Here is a 19,271-nt window from a genome sequence, read left to right on the forward strand (position 1 = left end):
CTTCGGTTTCTTTCTCTTACATTATTCAACATGTCTACAGCTGGTTAGGTGAAACTTGAACCTTCATTGCTCTGTTGCTCTGGTTGGTATCTTTCACAGGGTGAATTTGGGTGAAATACTTTTTTCAGAAATATTGGTGTCCATCTGACATATTTCACATGTTTTAAAGCAGAAACTAAATCACAGCTTAATTTAGTTAAGGGGATGACAGAGGACGAGATGGTTAGACGGTGTTCTCGAAGCTACGAACATGAGTCTGACCAAACTGTGGGAGGCAGTGGAAGACAGGAGTGCCTGGCGTGCTCTGGTCCATGGGGTCACGAAGAGTCGGACACGACTAAACGACTAAACAACAACAAATCACAGCTTAAAATTGTGTGGCATTTAATCTTAAATTAACTTTGCTGTTAAGGGGATGTTCAAATCAAGGCAGGTAGGACTGCATTTTTATTTAAAGCATTTTTATCCTGCTCTTCAGCAGAAAAAGACTCGCAGAGCAACTTACAAATGTCAGTGATAAGACAGTCCCTGACCTCAGGATAGCAATCTAAAACATGGCACAAAAGGAAAAGGTATTGGTTGGGCAGAGGAAAAAAGAAAACTCAGGCACTAATTCTTTGTTATAGATTTCTTGTAATGACAAGCTGGAATAGAAATACTGTACATTAAAGAGAGGAGCCCAAAGTTGCTGGTCTTTCAGCAGAGCTGATGAAGAGGCCCTGCAGCCCTGTTTCCCTCCCTCTCTGATAGCTGCTGATGGCGGGGCGGGTCTTGGTCTAGTCCACTATGAAATGGGGGTGGGGGGGGGAGTTGTCTCCTGGGGTTTACAGAAGACATTCCTGGGGCATACACAGTCCTGCTTCGGACACTAGGAACTACACACAAGTGCCAATATGTTAATGAGGGTGTATTTCAGGAGCTGAATGGTCTTTGCTCAAACAAGGTCTATTTATTTCTCTTTCAAGCCCTTCTAACTTTCAGAGGATGATGTAGAGAGGCCTGATGCTTTGACAATCTTCAAAATGTTGCCATTGGCCCGTTTGGTAATGGAGAGCTATAACGCCACATGTTCCACAGTGCCTTGTCCACAGACGTCAAGCCAAAAGGCTTGTAATATGGCTTGTAACTCTCTTAAATTAACAATGAAGGATCCTGGCGTTTGTGTCCGCCTCCATATTGCCTGCAGCAGAGGGCAGAAAGTCTCTTGTCAAGCCCTCTAATGAGAAATAATCTCTTGTCTTAATTTCAAGACACATGAATGATTCAGACTGGCCTTGGTAAGTCTTCCTTGCATTTTGAAAGGGAAGGAACTGATTGCTCTGAAATGCAAAATGTCTTCTCTAGTTACAGATATTTTCCAATATCTATCCCTTGTGCCATGTTGCTTCTGATTTTCAGCTTAAGGTCATCTTGCCACTATTCTCTTTGTTGAATTTGGTATTATTTATTTAGTATTTGATCCTATTGGAAGAAGTTGGACCTCTTGAGGCTCAGTCAGGCAAACAGCAGGCAGATCTGCCTTGATTTCTCCAGCTGAGACCCATCTCTGGCTACAAAAGCCAAGCTGGCTCTAGAAAGCTGAAAGTTTCCCCAAGCTGAAGCGCAGCTGTACCTTTGACAATCTTCTCTTCATTATTGTGGAAAGCACTGATGGACAGCTGGTAAATATGCATCAAGGAATGTGGGCTTTTAAGCAATAGATGAACTAGATTGGTGGCAGCCCTGAATCCTGCCATATTTTTGTATAGGTAAGCAGCATAATCCTGTGCAGAAGTAGGGCATTTCAGTAGACTTAGCCATGCTTAATTCTGCATGGGAAGGGGTTGTAAGAATTACAAATATAGGTGGGGGCATGTGTTTGTCTACTCTCAACCAAATACCTGCCCAGACCCAAGCGTGCCCTCCATGCTGGGCAACACTATTGACTTACATAGCTCTAGTCTAGAGAAACAGGCAAAGGCTGACTTTCCCAAAACCTTAAATTAGGTGCGCAGCTTTACTTAACATTTAGAGGTGTCCATTTATCCCCCTGCTATGGCTTTTCATAACATTCTCTTATAATAGAAAGTAGCTTTTCAAGAACCTGTCAGGACAAGTTTTTGCAGGTTCACTGTAAGGAGAGTTCTGCTGGATCTGCCTTGAAGCCCCTTTCAGCCCAGAATTCTGCTTCTGCCCCCCTGCAGGAGGTCAGTTGCCCTTCTCTGCAACTGGCTTTTCGGGTTACAGGTAGGTAGCCGTGTTGGTCTGAGTCGAAACAAAATAAAAAAATTCCTTCAGTAGCACCTTAAAGACCAACTCAGTTTTTATTTTGGTATGAGCTTTCGTGTGCATGCACACTTCATCAGATACCTTTTCGGCTTTTCGGGGGCACACTTCTTGTGGATGCGAGAGAGGGCCTCCTTGGTGGTGGCTGCTCCCAGACAACCCTGAAGCTCCTTCCTAGAGAAGTTAGACCGGCTCCCTCCTTGCTGTCCTGCCAGCAGCTGAAAACATTCCAACAGGATCTTGGGAAAGGACTTTTACTGAAAGGGCTGGTGCCATGCCATGCTGGATTGGGGGGGGGCAATTATTTGTATGGCCTTAAATAGATTTGTTGTGTGTACTGTGTGTGTATTTTTATCTATAGTGTGAATTCAATCCATGAACTTTCATTGTCTTTTAAATTATTCCCCCCCCCCGCCCCCTCCCATGTGTTTATCTGCTTCCATTTTAACTGTAACCCTCCCTGAGTCCCTTCAGGGGAAAAGGCGGGGTTCAAATAAATATATTATGATGGCAACGCTGCCTGCGGTATGGGAAGTCATCTATAGTCCCCCTGCCCCAAAGACCAACCTGACACCTTTTATGGAAAGCCCATAAAACAGGAGAGGATTCCTGCATTGCAGGGGGGGTGGACCAGATGACCCTCAGGGGGTCTCTCTGTGGTTCCAAGAGGGAAATCTGTGGTTCCCACCAGAGGTCAAAGAGAACAACAATTACCAGACCTTTAGAAGGCATCTTAAGGCAGCCCTGTTTAGGGAAGCTTTTCATGTTTGATGGATTTCTGTATTTTAATATTTTGTTGGAAGCCGCCCAGAGTGGCTGGGGGAACCTGGCCAGATGGGCGGGGTATAAATAATAATAATAATAATTATCCAGAATCCAGGGGTAGACTGCGCCTGACCAGGGAGGCTCCATCTGGCTAGTAGGCAGCCAAGGACCAGAAGCGGGCGGGGGAAGTGCAACTGGGCATGCGCAGAGCCGCCGGCCGGCGAAGCTTCCTTTTCGGCGTTGTTTACAGGCAGCTTGACTCCGCTGCCTCGGTGCGGTGTGCGCGTGCGCGGCCGCAGCGCCTGCCCTCGATGGTGACGCCAGCCATGTGACGCCGTCCTCCCAATGGGGCGCCGCGTTCTTGCGAGGAGGGCCTGGCGCAGCTGCCGCCGCCGCTGAGATATCCGCTCCCAGCCGCGCTCGGTCTCCGCCGCCCTCGCCCTCCTCGCCCGGGATGAACTAAGCGAGCCGCGTCCGGACGCCGCCTCCGGCCTGGAGCTGGGGCAGCCGCCGCCCCTCCTCAGGTACGTCGCGCTGAGCGGGCGCCGGGCCGCTTCGGGGAGAGACGCGCTGCTTCAGGGGAGGAACGTGGGCGAGGCGGCGCGAGAGGCCCAGGCCAGGAGGAGGAGGAGGCAGCCCGGCCTTTCCCTTCGGAGGAGCCGCCTCCGCGCTCCGAAGAGCAAGGCCCCTCCCGCGCCGGCAGCCCCGCGAAGCCCTCGGGCCCTTCGGGGTGGCCGCCGGCAGAGCCCAAGAGCGCTTGCTAGGATGGATTCCCCGCCCTTCACCCGAAGGTCGCAGCTTTAAAGCCAAGTACTGTAAGCAGCGCGCGCACGCTCACGCTCACGACACACACAGTATTATTATTATTATTATTATTATTATTATTATTATTATTATTAGCTTTTTCTCGCCAAAGGCAACTCAGAGCAACTTGCCACCAAGTAGAAAACCCAAATAAACAAAACCCCACGTAAATAAATGCATCTTAGAAGCCCATTGAAATAATACATTAAATGCGCACCCGTTCTCGCGGACACAAAACCCCACACGTTAAGTAAATAGAAACCTCGCCACCCTACTCACCACTCCACCTCTTCCCCCCCCCCTTTTCTTCCTAATGTAACACTAATGTCTCAACAAATGAAACTGATCTGTAGAAAATGTAACTTGAAAAAAGAGACATTGCACGAACTTTTGTAAACCAATAAATCTTTAATAGAAATACATTAAGATAAAAAATAAAAGCACACCCATTCTAAGAAGCAGATGCAACCTGCTTAGTGGGAGGCATTAATGCGTAAGCAACTGCCCAGGCCCCCCTGTCAGTACAGAGCAAGCAGTTGCCAGGATTGCAAAGGAAACCCTCCCTACCCCTGGCAGGTCCTCTCAGGTTAACACTGGTCTGGCATTCCTGAGGAGGCATCTCACTTCCCTCTCTCTTGACCTTGCCCCCTCCCCAAAGTCACCATGAGATAAGAAGTTTAATTTATTTGTTTGAATGAGTTCCGTGCCACTTTTTCAAACAGTCACAGCAGCTGAGGCAATGCAACAAACATTCAATGAGCCACAACAGTCACCATAAAAAACTAACCATCCTGAAAACATAATTTACTTGGGGATGGAGTAAACATAATTTACTTGGGGCTCCTGGGGAAGCTTGTTGCTTCCATTTGATTCTGCCATAAGACCTAATTGTGTGTTTCCTGTGAACTCTGATCTCCCAGGTCCTTGTCCGGTGCTGTTAACCATTACATCACAGGGCTGTACTGTATTTAGTGTTATTGCTTTACCTTGTTGAGTAGTTTTGGTCTGTTAACTCTCAGGATTTGTTTGAATATATTTTATTGTTAATACTCTATTGATATTCTGATTTTTTCTGATTACTGCTCTGGAATCCATATTTGAATAAAGGTATGGTTTTGATTCTTTCAAAGTAGTAAGGAGAAAAGGGAGGTGAGATGTGTGTAATAGTGTCTTCACCACTTTTCACAGGATTTCTTGACCCTGGACTCTTAGCAGTTGGACTTTACAGCAGCCCAAAAATAAGATCAAGTCAAGACTAGTCCTAATATTGCTGCAGGTGAGCCAGGGCAGGGGCTGTATCTATACTGGGTTGCTCCTAATGCCTCTTTGGAATATGTTGATATTTTAAAGCTGAAAATAGCATTTAGGTTTGCTTTTTTGTGTGTGTGTATGAGAGAGAGAGAGATGGAATGTGTGGGATGTTGTTTTGCATTCCAATGAAAGATCTGAGTCACAGTTCCAAAAGAATGGGTATAGGAACCGTGAGTGTTTTGTTTCCCAGGCAGATTTCTTTGGGTGAAGACATCATCTTCATTCTTTACATTTTTCATTGCAAGGAAGCCTGAAACAGGCAGGCCTCCTGTGAAGTGCATCAGAAGAGAAAAATGGGAACATTTGCCATTTGGGATGACAACAAGCAGGCACAGAGGCAAGGGCGTACCCACCGCGGGGCAAGTTAGGGCAGCTGCCCTACTCTAGAAGCCAGCTGCCCCCCCCCCCAGGCAAGGCCAAGCGCGGCGGGGAACCAGGGAGCGCGGCGCGGTGGGCGGGAACGCCGAACTCGCGCTCCGCTGGGCTCCGCCTCCGCCCACCAGCCCTGCTTCTAGGGAGGGGCACAGCCCGGCGGAGCGTGAGTTTGGCGTTCCCGCCCGCCGTGCTGCGCCCTCCCTCCAGCTCCCCTCCGCGCCCTCAGGCAAGGCCAAGCGCGACGGGGAACCAGAGAGCGCGGCACGGCGGGCGGGAACGCCAAACTCACGCTCCGCTGGGCTGGGCTGGGCTCTGTCTCCGCCCACCAGCCCTGCTTCTAGGGAGGGGCACAGCCCAGCGGAGCGCGAGTTCACCATTCCCGCCCGTCGCGCCGCGCTCTCCCTCCAGCTCCCCGTCACGCCCTCAGGCAAAGCCATGCACGGCGGGGAACCAGGGAGCACGGCAGGGGGGCCTTCCTGCCCTGGCGAACTCCTGTCTTGCTGCCCCCTTTCCTGGCGCAGCGGCGGCTGCACTATTGCCGGCGCCTCCCCAGCTTTCCTCTCTGTGACAAAGGCACCCGCCTTTGGCCAGGGTCTTTTCGATTGGGCCATCGCGAGGCAGCAGGAGGAGCTTGGCTCCATCATCTGCCCGCATGCAAAACCGTGCAGGGGTCGGCAGTTGCTGAGAACAGGGTCGCAAGGAGAGAGGGGCGTCTGCGCGGTTCCAGATCTCTCTTTCTCTCTCTCTCTCAATCTCCCTCTCAATCTCCCAGCTGGAGGGAGGTCGCGCTCTGTCGGGCTGTGCTCCGCCTCTGCCCATCAGCCCGGCGCCTCTGACTGCACTTTCCCCGCCCACTTTGTGGCCCCTCCCCTTCCGTGCCTTGGCCCCTCCCCTTGCCCCCCCCTAGTTTTGATCCTGGGTACGCCCATGCACAGAGGAAACAAAGGACTTTATGTGAGAGTAGCATAAAGTGTGATGGAGAGCATACCTGTGGCTATGCTGGGAATGGTAAAGGTCATGGCTGCACTTGGCTCAGAAGGTAAAGCAGGATGCCAAGTCTTCTCTGCCTTTTGGAAGTGTCCTTGAAGGGCTTGAAATGCAAGTGGTTGATTGCTAGCAAAGTTTTCTGCGTCCTCCTAAGACTGGTGGCACTTCTATAAACATGACACACCCCATAGCTGCCAAGTTTACCCTTTTCTCGCGAGGAAGCCTATTCAGCATAAGGGAAAATCCCTTTAAAAAAGGGATAACTTGGCAGCTATGGCACACCCTGGGGTTGAGCTGATGCTCCCATTTCCTTTTAGAGTATGAGGTGCAGCATTAATCCTCCAGGGCTAGACTGAAGTCACACCCTGACCTTGGACTCTGATGCTTGCAGTGATTGCCTCCTCCCCTTTAATGGTGTGGAATAGTCCTCCCCATTAATGCTACGCGAACCCTTTCAAGAGCCAGCAGGCATCCCCAAACCGCGGCCCTCCAGATATTTTGGCCTACAACTCCCATGATTCCTAGCTAAGAGGACCAGTGGTCAGGGATGATGGGAATTGTAGTCCAAAACATCTGGAGGGCCGAAGTCTGGGGATGTCTGACCTAGATGAGCAAGATGCTGATGATGAAAGCAACCAAGGGCATGTTGCCACTTAAGCCTGTTGAATGGTTGTAGCATCTTCCAAAGAATCTCAAGAACAGAAGTCCTTGATGGAGCTGATAATTCTGCATTGGAGTCCTGAAGTGTAACAGTTTCCCAGAATTGTGTTTATTGGTTGTTGTTTTTCCTGGGAAATTCTTAAACTCTGTTTAAGCTCTGTGTATACTCTGAAATAAATTAGGTAGGCATTTCTGACCTCAGAGCTTGTCTTGACTTGGCAAACTCTTTGTCATTTTGTTGGTTCGTGTTGCGATATTTTTAAAAAATTTAATATGAGATGAACAAATTCTTGGATGGATCTGAAACTTGTAAGAACAAGGTCGAGTGTCAGGAAGTAAGGAAGTCCTTGCCTAAAGAGGATGCCTGTTCTCTAAATGGGACCACCTTGTTCTTCCATTGCTCTTTTTTAAAATATATCTATTTTTCTCCATTGCTCTTTTTGATCCATTACATTTTTACTGATGAGGGGGAAACTAGACTCCTGCTGTCCACCTAAGGCACCAGAGGAATGGGTTGCAGCAGGAGTTATTTAGTGACATTGCTAAAACAATGGGCTGTTGGTATGGCCGAGGTGATAACCTATAAGTCTCCCTTTTAGTGGGAGGGGAGAGGCCCTTGATCTAGTCTGAGTCCCCACACCAGGCCTCTAGCTGGTACTGCTCTCAACAATGAAGCTGTTTTTCGGTACAGTAGTACCTTGGTCTCCGAATGGCTTGGCTCCCGAATGTCACAAACCCAGAAGTAAGTGTTCCGGTTTGCAAATGTTTTTCGGAAGCCGAACATCCAATGCAGCTTCCACGGCTTCTGATTGAGTGCAGGAAGCTCCTGCAGCCAGTCGGAAGCCATGCCTTGGTTTTTGAACCGTTCCGGGAGTCAGACTCCTGGAACGGATTAAGTTCGAGAACCAAGGTTCCGCTGTATTTCATTGGATTTATGCTGCTTCTGTCTGGGTTCACTGATTTGTGTTATTCCTCTCCCATGGAAGCCATTAGGTTTTGACAGGGAGATGCTAATGTGATAATAGTTTTGCTGTACCTGCTGGTATTCTATCCTTGTGATTAATTGCCATCTCTGTTTTAAATAATTAAAAACCTGGTTCTTATTTCTAACTTGAACTTTGGACCTTGAATGATTAGTATGCCTGTCACTAAAAAGCTATTTTGCATCTCTTATCGGGTTTTTTTTTTTTATAATATGACTGGGTTGTGCTTGTTGATAGCAAGAGAGTTTCCGAACCTCTGCCTTGGTTGTTGGTTGGAAGAACCCTATGCTGCTGGGGAGAGAGCTTTCTACGGGTAGAAGGAAATATAAAGTGCATAAGAATCACACCTGGCTTGGTGTGAGGGAACAGGAGAAAAACGGATTTAGAGAGTATCCAAAGAAATGGATATGAACAGTTTCAAATATATCAAAGACTTCATTTTTGTACATAGTTAACCTTTACAGTTCATGGCCATAAGATGTGGTAGCAACCAACAATGGGATGAGGCTCACAAGGAGGATGCAAAGATACCACTCTTAATGGAAAAAGCAACAGGCCCTTTACCTGAAATGCTGAGAGTGAGCAGCTTGTTGGGTCAGTGTTTTTCCATGTGCTGGAGACTTGCCTTTGCCCCACTGTTGCCCCCCAGGGAAACCTGATATCTAGTGGGTTTTCCCCAGGTTGACATTTGCTAAAGAGCAGCTTTCGAGGGGAAAGCAGCGGGGCAAGGGCAAAACCGCTGGGACCAGTGCTATCTAGGCATGGGAGAGCCATAAGAGTCCATAACAGACGAAGAATAAGAAATATTCATCATTTCCAAACAGGCCACTGGAAATTCTGAAGGGAGCTCTTCAAAAGCTTTTTAGGAAGTCAGTTAAAAGCTTGACCTCTTCCAAGACTGGAAAGCTGCCAAATGTGAAATTAAAGGAATGTGTTTTTTTTCTGGAAAGTGAAGACAGGATGACAGTAGAAGTTTTTCTGGACATGGGAAGAGGGCATTCGCAAGTGCAGCGCGAGTCAGCAGGACTTACTTTGGGTGGCTGAAGGGAGGAGTTATCACATAATCTGCTTGGGGAGGAGTTATCACATAATCCTAATTCGTAATTCTTAAGTGCTGTGTATGGTCCAAAAATATTCAGTATTATCCAAATGTCTTCTCATATTGCTGTTGATTTTCATCCCTTTTTGTCTGGTAGCCGTCTGAACTGCTGTGACGAGACCCCAAAAGACTCAGCCGTCTTGCAGGAAGCAAAGTCCCTATGGTGATATTTTCCATCTGCTGGTGTTTTCTTTGCAAAATGCAAAGCACATGGTGTTTTGACCCAGTTTTAGAGCAACGCTAATAATAAACTGCCGTGAGCCTGCCTCCTTTGTGTTATTAAGAGGACCTAGAAGCTACTGAAAGGTTTTGGGTAGTAGCTGGCTTAATTGGGAGTGCTGGATTCTACTTGGGCAGGGGTAATCCCTGGTGATTCTTAAGAAAGGTGTGCAACCTTAGGGCTGCTGTCGTCCTGCTGCTTGGAGGCAGTTTGGGCAAGGAAGGGAGAGTCTGCTTGACATTGCACTAGTTCTGGCCCCTCTGGCTGTTGGCCTCTTCTGGAAGGTAAGCTGGCAGTTTGTGCCTCTCTGCTTCCTGCTGCTTTGAGTCCGGGTAGTCTTCCTGCTTCCCAGACAAAGGTTTTAGCCAGAATTCCTGCTGTAGCAGAGGAAGTAATCTGACAGGTGGGTACCAGGGCCACCTCCTTCAGCTCAGCTGAGAAGTCAGCTGTGTTCTGCACTTTACCTGCCTGAACTATTTCCTTCCGTTAAAGTCTGTCATTTTAAGAACTCTTAGCTTTAACAGCTGGTGACGGGGTTTTGCTTTTGCGTTTCCCTCCTCATCTCTTTTTCCTTCTGTGTGGTGTTTTCAGGTTGTAAGTCTGTAGGCTGGGACTGTCTTTGTTTTTAGTCTGTGCACTACATTTTGGAATTGTTAGGCAATTAATAAATATGGAGAAGAAGAAGAAGAAGAAGAAGAAGAAGAAGAAGAAGAAGAAGAAGAAGAAGAAGAAGAAGAAGAAGAAGAAGAAGAAGAAGAAGAAGAAGAAGAAGTAGTCCTGTGGCCCTTAAAAAAGGCAAATGTTATCAAATTGGACTGTCCATCCCAAGGCTAGATCTTCCACTCATCAACTCCCCTCCCTACTTACTAATTTGAGCAGGAGGAGGGTTTGAGCCATATGTTCCTCTCAAACCATATTACTGATGCCTGTCAGTCTGATTTACTTCTGCCATGGAGTGTGATCCTGTGCATGAAAGTAGCCCCACTAAAGACATATAAGAGAACTATATTTTCTGACCCTCCGCATGTTTACTTCGAAGTAAGTTCTGCTGAGTCCCATGGACTGCAAGAGGATCAAACCTCTCCATTCTGAAGGAAATCAGCCCTGAGTGCTCCCTGGAAGGACAGATCGTGAAGCTGAGGCTCCAATACTTTGGCCACCTCATGAGAAGAGAAGACTCCCTGGAAAAGACCCTGATGTTGGGAAAGATTGAGGGCACTAGGAGAAGGGGACGACAGAGGACGAGATGGTTGGACAGTGTTCTCGAAGCTACGAACATGAGTTTGACCAAACTGCAGGAGGCAGTGGAAGACAGGAGTGCCTGGCGTGCTCTGGTCCATGGGGTCACGAAGAGTCGGACACGACTAAACGACTAAACAACAACAAGTTCTGCTGAATTCATTACACAAAATTGTTGCTTGGATTACATTTACACTGGTAGAGGGCTTTAGATTAAAATAAATTGGTAACAGATGGTGCAGCAGTTGAGTTAACATCAGAGATGTTCCTGGAACTGAATAAAGATTAGCAGCACTGACATTTCCCTTCTTGTGTCTGTGTAGAGCTGGCAGTAGTAGCATTTCCCTAGGCAGACTGGGCCTTTTGAATTTCCCAGTCAGGGTCATTGGATTTGGCTTGTCGGCAGCAGGTAAACATACACCTGGCAAAGAGAGAATGCTTTGCTCTTCCTGTTTGGTGTTGGGAACATCTAGGTTGCCTTTGGTGTACACAGTGCATTACAATGCTTATATGTAGCAGCGAGATACCCACCCACCTCCAATTTAGCCCCAACAGAAGCTTTCATTTTATCATGTGAAGAATGTGTACACACAGACCTGTCCTTTGTACCTTGTTCGTTGCTCAGGCAGACATTTTTTTTTTTTAAGTGATCTAATCATGTTCCTCTCCAAGTTTGGGGAACTCCCATCATTCCTGGCCATTTGCCATGCTTTCTGGGGCTAATGGAAGTTGTAGTTCAGCACCATCTGGAAGGTCAAAGGTTCCCGGCACCTGCTCTATTCAAACCAAGCAAACTTGTTTGCTTTTCAGTTTAATTTCCTGGAGTGTTAAAAGGAAGATATCTAGCTCTCCCAAAAGCCGAACGTTTATGTAAATGCGGGAAGAATGAACCTGATACATTGGGCCACATTTTCTTTTCCTGCAATTATGGTATTAATGCGAGAAGGCGATTGCTGGGTGCTTTGCAGGTGGATGCATCGATCGCTGCATTGCCAACTATTCAGGGGTTACTGTCGGATAATAATGATGGAGTTACTTTAGTGGTGGCTGAGTTTTTGTGCTCGGTTTATGCAGAGAGATTGGGCCACTGTGGAGAGGACCAGGGGATCCTAATTGAAAATTGATATATCGTTTTAAAATATTAATTTAATTAATATGTATTTTATTTCATGAAGTCTATAAAGTGAATGTTTTATCCTTATTTTGTTCTGAAGCTCTTGAATTTGTTATTGATTGATTGAATTTCCTGGAGTGCATCATTTGTCAAAGCTCTCCAGCTCATAGGAAGTGAATAGGAAGCAGACAGCTCAAGACCAGTTGCAGGCCTCCTTCAGCTGGGGGGGGAGGGGTGGAGGCGGACATTGCAAAATGGGCTTAGATCTATAGCATTAGGATGTCGGAGGTCTTTGCAGAGGTAGGATAAATTTTCAGATGCTTATTGAATATCTTTTTATGCTGACAGTTTGAATATTTTCAAAGCGAGCCAGTCATTTTGATGATTATTTTATATTACAGTGGACCCTCTGGATACGAATGTAATTTGTTCCAGGGGTCCGTACGCACCCTGAAAATTCCGTAAGGAGAGGTGCTGCTTTTGCGCATGCGCACGCAGCAAAACCCGGGTTTGCTGCGTTCACAACCTGAAAGTTACGTTACCTTTGGTAATGTATTTTCCACTGTATTTTTATAGAATGTGATCATAGAATTGTAGAATTGTTGAGGTGGAAGGGACTCCCAAGAGTCAGCCAGTCCAACCCCCTGCTATGCAGGAATCTCAGCTAAAGCATCCATGACAGTTTTCTTTCTTTTCTTTTTCAGGTGTGAATGACAGAGGAGGTGCCTCCAACTGCACTTAGTGAGATCTACCTTCGTCTTCTCTGCCATGATGACATAGACACAGTCAAGCAGCTCTGCGGTGATTGGTTCCCAATAGAGTATGTTGCAGCCTGGGCTCCTACAATGGATTTGCTTGTGGGGGGAGGAAGAGGAAGGGAATCTGCCTCCTTGAATTTTGTGAACTGGCAGGTGTAACCACAGCCAGAGCTGACACTGTCAACTCAGAGGTCCTGTTGTTATGCTGGGGCAGGTGATCATAAAATGAGAAAACTGTCAATCAAAGGCCATCTAGACCCAGGGGTGGGGAACCTCGAGCTTTGGCCCCAGATGTTGACCCTCCAGGCTTCACTACCTTGCCCTCAAGGCTCTCCCCACAAATGACTGTTAATAGCAGACACTTCCTCACATCACTGTCCCCCCCCCTTTAAATTGTAAACAAACTCTGAATGCTATTAACATCCTATTTATATTAATCTGTGCTTTCTAGGGAAAGTAACTAGAAAACAAGTTAAATACAACTTTGCAACTACCCAGCTTGACTGGTATTGTATCCATCTATCTGTATGTTAGTGGGTTTTTAAAATGAAATTCGGGGTCCCTTCAAACTGTTCAATTCTATGTTTAGAAATGGGAAATTTTCCATGTGAAGAAACAGCAGGGAGAATCTTTCCACTGCACATGTGCTGTGGCTCGTATGAGATCTGTTGGGTTCTTCCCTCATTGCTGTACCTTTCCTCCCAGGTACCCTGACTCATGGTATCGGGACATCACCTCCAACAAGAAGTTTTTTTCCCTGGCAGCCACTTACCGAGGCTCTATTGTGGGAATGATAGTAGCTGAGATCAAGAGTCGAACAAAAGTGCACAAAGAGGTATGAGAGAGGGAACAGGTGCACAGCCCTTGCCTACCCACCAGCCATTGAGCAACTGAGGCTTGCATCATGGAGTCCACGCTTGTCTTTATAATGGGACAGCAAGCTAGCTGCCTTTCATGGTTTCAGTCCCGCACTGCTAAAGGATGGGTGGGGGACCTAGGGCTCTCCAAATGTTGACTGTTGTTTCCGTCATCCCCAGCCATTGGCCATGCTTGGGGGGCTGATGGGAGTTGCAGTCCATTAACACCTGGAGGGCCACAGGCAAGAGATCCCGGGGCTTGAAAGGGATTTCCAGTGGTGTTGGGTAGGGACTTTCTCAATTTTATTTTGACTGTTCTCTGCCCCTCTCCATAGACTACAGTTTCAATTCCCATGTTCTTATTTACCACCTGCCAATTTCCATTTGGCTCCCCTCCCCTCCCTGTGTGTGTGTGTGTAACTGCTCCAAATCTTTCATTGCCTCCATCCAACTTCCATGCCAAGTGAAGGTGGCTGGATTGGCAAAGAGGCAGCTCGGCAAATAGCACGAAGCATGCCAGAAAAATGGGTTCTGTATCTTTGTATGTTGTGCAAATGCCTTTCTGTTGTGGTTTGTTTTTCCCCCCCTTTAGGATGGTGACATTTTAGCTTCCAGTTTCCCGGTGGATACTCAGGTTGCTTACATTTTAAGCTTAGGAGTGGTAAAAGAATTTCGAAAGCATGGCATAGGTAAGAGTATCTTAGCTTGCAATCTCATATGCCTAGTTGCCTTGGAAGTAAGCCTTATTGAACACAGTGGGACCTAATTCTGAGTAGACATACATAGGATTGCACTTTAAATACTTTGCACTGCTGTAGTCCATCAAACAAAACCCAAAGAAAGGCTGTGTAATTGCATAGCAAGCACAAGAGCTTTCACATCTGTTTATACTCCTCTGCACTTGAAAAAGAAGGGAATTCACATTTCTGGACTAGGAGTGTTGCTACTTTGTGCTCTCCATGTCTGGGGGCAAGGAATCCCATGTGCCCCCCTGAGGCAGGACCCCCCAGCTACCACCTGCCTCCCTGTGGCTTCTGAGAGTTTGTCATTCTTTGCCTGCATGCTTTGAAGCCTAGCCTTACAAACATGGGAGCTGGAAATGTGCCTCCCCTTTTAACTAAAAACTGAGGTGCTTGTGACACTTTCATACTGCAATTGGAAAATCCCCCCCCAGTCTTAGCTGAAGATGCCAGGAAATGTGGTGTGGAAGCCTTGTCAGGCAGAAGTGGCACAGCCCTTGTCATGGTCTTCACTGCAGCACAGCTCCAAGCCTGTGTTTGAAAACTGCAGAAAGCCTGCCCCTTAATGGACATAAGTGGTCATTCATCCTCACCCCAGAGTATATGTTTCAAGCTGTGATTAACCTGACAAGCTCCTTGCCAGGCTACCCATGTCCACTGGCCAGGGTCACTTGGCAACATTGTGCAATGTGTTGCTTCTGCTAAGTAGTCCAAAAATTAAGAGATGGAAGCATTCCTGTTCCAGTACTAGCGGGGAGGGGGTACAAGGCAGGGGGAGCCCTTGTTTCAGAGTAAGGGCATGTTACTGCAGCTAATACTCAGTCACAGCAAAGCAGCAGCGAAAGCTGCATGGATAGTGGGTTGGCCACGTTTGTTGCTTCTAACGCTTTCCCTTCTGTGGCAGGTTCTCTCTTACTTGAAAGCTTGAAAGATCACATATCAACGACTGCCCAGGACCACTGCAAAGCCATCTACCTGCATGTCCTCACCACTAACAACACTGCTATAAACTTCTATGAAAACAGAGACTTTAAGCAGCACCATTACCTGCCCTACTATTACTCCATAAGAGGCGTCCTCAAAGATGGCTTCACTTACGTTCTGTACATCAACGGTGGGCACCCTCCGTGGACAATCTTATATCCTTTGCTGGTGGTCTGGCAAGCTGCGGGATGCTGCTCATCTGGTCTGTGGTGTTTTGAGAAGCCATGCACCGCGTTGCATGAGCAGAGGTCAGGGACTGGTGCTTGGCAGCTCAGGGCACCGCGAGAGCCCCTTCCTCCTACCCAGAGCCAGGCTGGCACTGCTAGGGGGGGTCTGGCCACTGCTGCAACCAAGTGCAACTCTCTTAACATAGACATTGTACCTGGGACAAAATGTCCAGTGCAATGCAAGATGCTGTATATTGAAAGAAGTTAAATTGCTGCGTATTTGCTTCCTCTCCTGGCCCTTGCACCACTTCCAGAATAGACTTCATTCTCATATTTTGATAATTTGCAGGGGAAAGAATTCCTACCCTTGTGGAGCTGCCACCTTTCTGTGTCTAGTGTCAAGTAATAATTGCCTGGTGTGCTCATGTTTTGCCTTGTAAGACTGTGGTTATGGATTGCCTCTTAGTGGGGCCCAAGTCTCTTGGCCTTGAGAGGCACAAAATCTAAATTATAATCACATTGCACCTTACATGGATATATTTATGCTGCTCCCATGAGGCACCCTGAGCAACCCCAGTGTCCTGGGGTGGGGACCCAGAGCACATTAGAGTTTGCAGGCGATGGACCCTCTCTCCATGGGAAGCAATATTTCCCAAAGCACTTGGCCTGCCGCCCAAGTGTCTTGCTCTAAGATGCAAATTAGAGCTTGCTCATAGTGGTGCTCTGTGGGCTTGGGTCTGCCGTGCCACTGAGCTGACACCCGCAGTGCTGTCCAGCCGCTTGTGTGCTCGTTCCCTCTTCGAAAAATGGAATGCTGAGAGTCGTCCCAGAGAGAGCAGCAGCGATGGCACTTGCTTCTTCTTCTTCTTCCTCTTTGGCTTGGCCATTTCAGCTGTCTCAGTCTTCATTGTTGGGGCTCCTTAACGGCAGTGCACTGACTATCTCCAGCACATCGGATCGACCTTGGCCAGTCTGAGCCCCTGCACAATTCCCCAGAGGATCTACCGCCAAGCCCAGAGCCTCCTCTGCAGTCTCTTGCCGTGGTCGGGCATTTCAGCAAAGAGTGGCATTGAATACAGCCGGACAATGTGATTCTAAGGTAAGCTGCAGCCTGGCCATGCCATTTCCCTGCCCTGTGGGTGCTCCTTGGGCTGGGAGCAAAAGGTGGAGACCACCCTGGCACCCACTGTTGTATGCTCTCTTTAGTAAAATTTAAAATTAAGGTGCAAGTGCATTAGAAGTGGTGCAGGCTCCACCTTGAATGTGGCACAATACTTGTTTTTTGATGGTTCTGAACAGTGGTTCTCTTGTAGGCAGGTCCTTCTCTCCATGATGAAATGGACAACGGCTTTGCTCGCTGATCCATCCCATGAACCTGGATGCCCCTCTGTGAACTAGCCAAGACTTGGCAGGTTTTCTCATCTTGCTGGGCTCTCGTTTCCCATGTTGGCCCAGGGCTTGAAAGAAGAGTTTGCAGGTCGAAAGTCATGGTTCTCCCGTAGATGCTCCTCCTGCGCTGTAGGTGAGCAGCTGTTCATCCCCCAGCCAGTTGTTCAGCAGCTGCCCGAGAGATGCCAGGTGTGCTCCAAGCCCTCTGCTTGGGGTGAGGATGGACCTTGCAGAAAAGAATGGAAGACTGTGTTGATTTTTTCCTGATGCTGTGACTAGGAGCAGAGAAGCCCGAGGTGGTTTTTCACTTCTTTGGTGTAAAAGTTGTGGCTTCATAAGCTGCACTTCTATTTTTGCCGGCTGCTGGGAAGCCCAGAGCTCCATCGCTTCCCCTCTCACGAGGGCTTCCTTGGCCTGGGGGTGGTTTTTAATGAAGCATCTTGGATTGGCTGTTTCATAGGGATATGGGTGGGTGGGTGTGTATTTCTCAACATACACTGTGTATATAGTGTATATTCTGCCTGTAGACTGAGCTAGAACTCAAGACCTGTAGATGCTGTGAAGGTGTGGGGAGATCTGACTTGAGGAATTCATCTTGCTGTGGAAACTCGGGGGCCCTTCACTTCCTCCCTTGCTGAATCTTCTCGTGGGAGCCTGAAGTGCTTGCCTGTCGGTTTCCCCAGTGTCCCAAGGTGTCATTGTGGAAATGGGTCTCCCCATCAGGTTGCAGCCAGGGCTGAGGACGTTCAGAGGAGACGCTTGCTTTGCTGCAAGGCAGAAGTCTCACCTTCGGTTCCTGCTGTCTGTTGAGGCACCCTGGGGGCCTTCAATGGATGCTTTTTGTTTGCCACGTTTTGCACACGACTCCCGTTCCCCATTTAGCTATTAACCACTGGCTCTGCTGCCCAAAGGTGCATGGTGTAGACCTCTGGTCCCTCAAGCGTGGGGGGGGGGGCACAACTGCCCTGCCCTGCCCCGCCCCATCTGGGCTTTGTGCCACAGCTATCCAGTATGGCTGCTCTACAGGCCAGTAGGATAAGGTGCCTGGCTCTTGTGCACAGCACCTCTCTGGAGAAGGAGTGCTTTGCAGAGAGCAGCACCGACAGGGTTGTGACTTCTCTGATTCTCAGGCAGCATCTCCCCACTATATGACTGCAATGAAGTCAAGGTGTGCTGGATGCAGGGCAGACAGCCTGTCCCTCTGCTGTCATCTTCTGGGAAGAGTTGCCAGATCCGAGTGGACCCTTGGGACAGGGCCAGCGAGCTCCTCTTCTTAACTACGCTGCTGTGGGAGCCCAGAACTCTTCTGGGCTAGGAGGCCCCTGCATGACCAGGTGCCTCTTCCCTCCCTTCCAGAATGCCCATTTGTTTACCACCCAGTTGAGATGATACAAAGCTTGATGAAGCAGCAGGCCTGAATTTCCAGTTGGAATTAGAAAGCAATATAGATCTCACCGCATTTGCAGCAGGAAGGTGCTGGGATATTGCAGTGTCCAGCAGATGATGGAGGGCCGACGGTCTCCCCTGCCCCAAAGGGGTCCCTTCCCCCAATATTGGCTTAATCTGACTGCATGCTCAGCTCTGTTCTGAGACTTGCACTTTTAGATTTTAAGGAGTAAAACAACTCTTAGGTTTCCTCTTCCATCATGTTGCTGTTTGTCTAATCAGGAGGATTCAGAAGCCTAGGCAGGTGCTCCCTACCTGTGTATGGCTTCGGGGGAAAGAGCTGCCTTTTTAAGAGGAAGGGCAGACACAGAACCCCTCCACTATGTCTGGTCACCTGGCTCATGAGGAACTGTTGTGTTCCAGTTTCCCATCCTCAACAGGTTTAGCATTTTGGGTGCTGGTGTACGCCACAGTGGCGCTGGGTTTGGCAAAGCTTCCGTGGTCCTTCCTGCCATTTAGGGCTTGATAAAATGTTACCTGCCTTCCAGTAACGATCAAGAACCCCCATTATGCTGCGGAGGGCAGAGATCTTCCAGAGCTTTGGCTCTCAAATTAAGAGGCAGGCTCAGCTGACACTTTGGGTGCTTCCTTGCCCCCTGGATTGATTGCACTGGCAATGCTGCCCTTTGCATAAAAGGCAGGGAGGGTGTCATGTCCTCCAAGAGCCCCCAAGCTTGGATGTAGGAAAGTCCATTTAAATAACAATCATTGTGTGTGATTTTCTTTTAAGTGTGTGTTGTGGTGGGTTTTTGTTTCATTTTGAAACTTCCCTTTTGCCTGAGAATGTCCTGAGCTGTTATTGTTTCCATGTGTATTTTGGTTTTCTTTTCATGGTTTTGTATACTCCTTGTCTGAGCTCTTTGTGGCTCTTGTATGCCTGCCTGCCTGCCTGCTTGCCTTTGTGTGTGCACACTACTTCTAAACAGATGGCTTCAGGAAAAGGAAACAAAAGGCCTCAGCTGTGGGCCTGCCCCCTTTGAGAAGATGGTGGTGTTTGCCACAACCCTTATTTATTGAAGAGCAAAGGTCAGCCAGTCACTTTAAATGTCTTTGATTAAAAGAGTTTGTTTTGTTTGCGATTCTCCTGTCTTGTTTTTAACCATTGCAC

The 19,271-nt window shown here is 48.0% G+C and overlaps 1 protein-coding gene across 2 annotated transcripts; it reads left to right on the forward strand.

Moving 5' to 3' along the window:
* The first annotated feature begins 3,370 nt into the window (after window positions 1-3,370).
* NAA60 (N-alpha-acetyltransferase 60, NatF catalytic subunit) lies at window positions 3,371-19,237 on the forward strand. Of its 2 annotated transcripts, XM_088657382.1 has the most exons (8): window positions 3,371-3,554; window positions 5,023-5,110; window positions 12,527-12,642; window positions 13,286-13,415; window positions 14,030-14,126; window positions 15,082-15,316; window positions 16,264-16,427; window positions 16,642-19,237. In XM_088657382.1, the coding sequence occupies exons 3-7, from the start codon at window positions 12,533-12,535 to the stop codon at window positions 16,418-16,420; spliced, it is 729 nt and encodes a 242-aa protein (XP_088513508.1). In that variant the 5' UTR covers window positions 3,371-3,554; window positions 5,023-5,110; window positions 12,527-12,532; the 3' UTR covers window positions 16,421-16,427; window positions 16,642-19,237. The 2 variants fall into 2 exon arrangements, with proteins under 2 accessions (XP_088513508.1, XP_034988105.2); XM_035132214.3 differs by lacking the exon at window positions 5,023-5,110.
* The last annotated feature ends 34 nt before the right edge of the window (window positions 19,238-19,271 follow it).

Source organism: Zootoca vivipara, chromosome 13, assembly GCF_965207765.1.
Source record: "Zootoca vivipara chromosome 13, rZooViv2.hap1.1, whole genome shotgun sequence".
NCBI lineage: Eukaryota > Metazoa > Chordata > Lepidosauria > Squamata > Lacertidae > Zootoca > Zootoca vivipara.

Excerpts from the sequence above, each read along its gene's own strand:
- NAA60 (XM_088657382.1), top strand. The coding sequence starts at position 12,533 with ATGACAGAGGAGGTGCCTCCAACTGCACTTAGTGAGATCTACCTTCGT. Across the intron at positions 13,416-14,029 it reads GAACAAAAGTGCACAAAGAG|GATGGTGACATTTTAGCTTC; the intron begins GTATGAGAGAGG and ends CCCCCCCTTTAG. Across the intron at positions 15,317-16,263 it reads CACCCTCCGTGGACAATCTT|TGACTATCTCCAGCACATCG; the intron begins ATATCCTTTGCT and ends ACGGCAGTGCAC.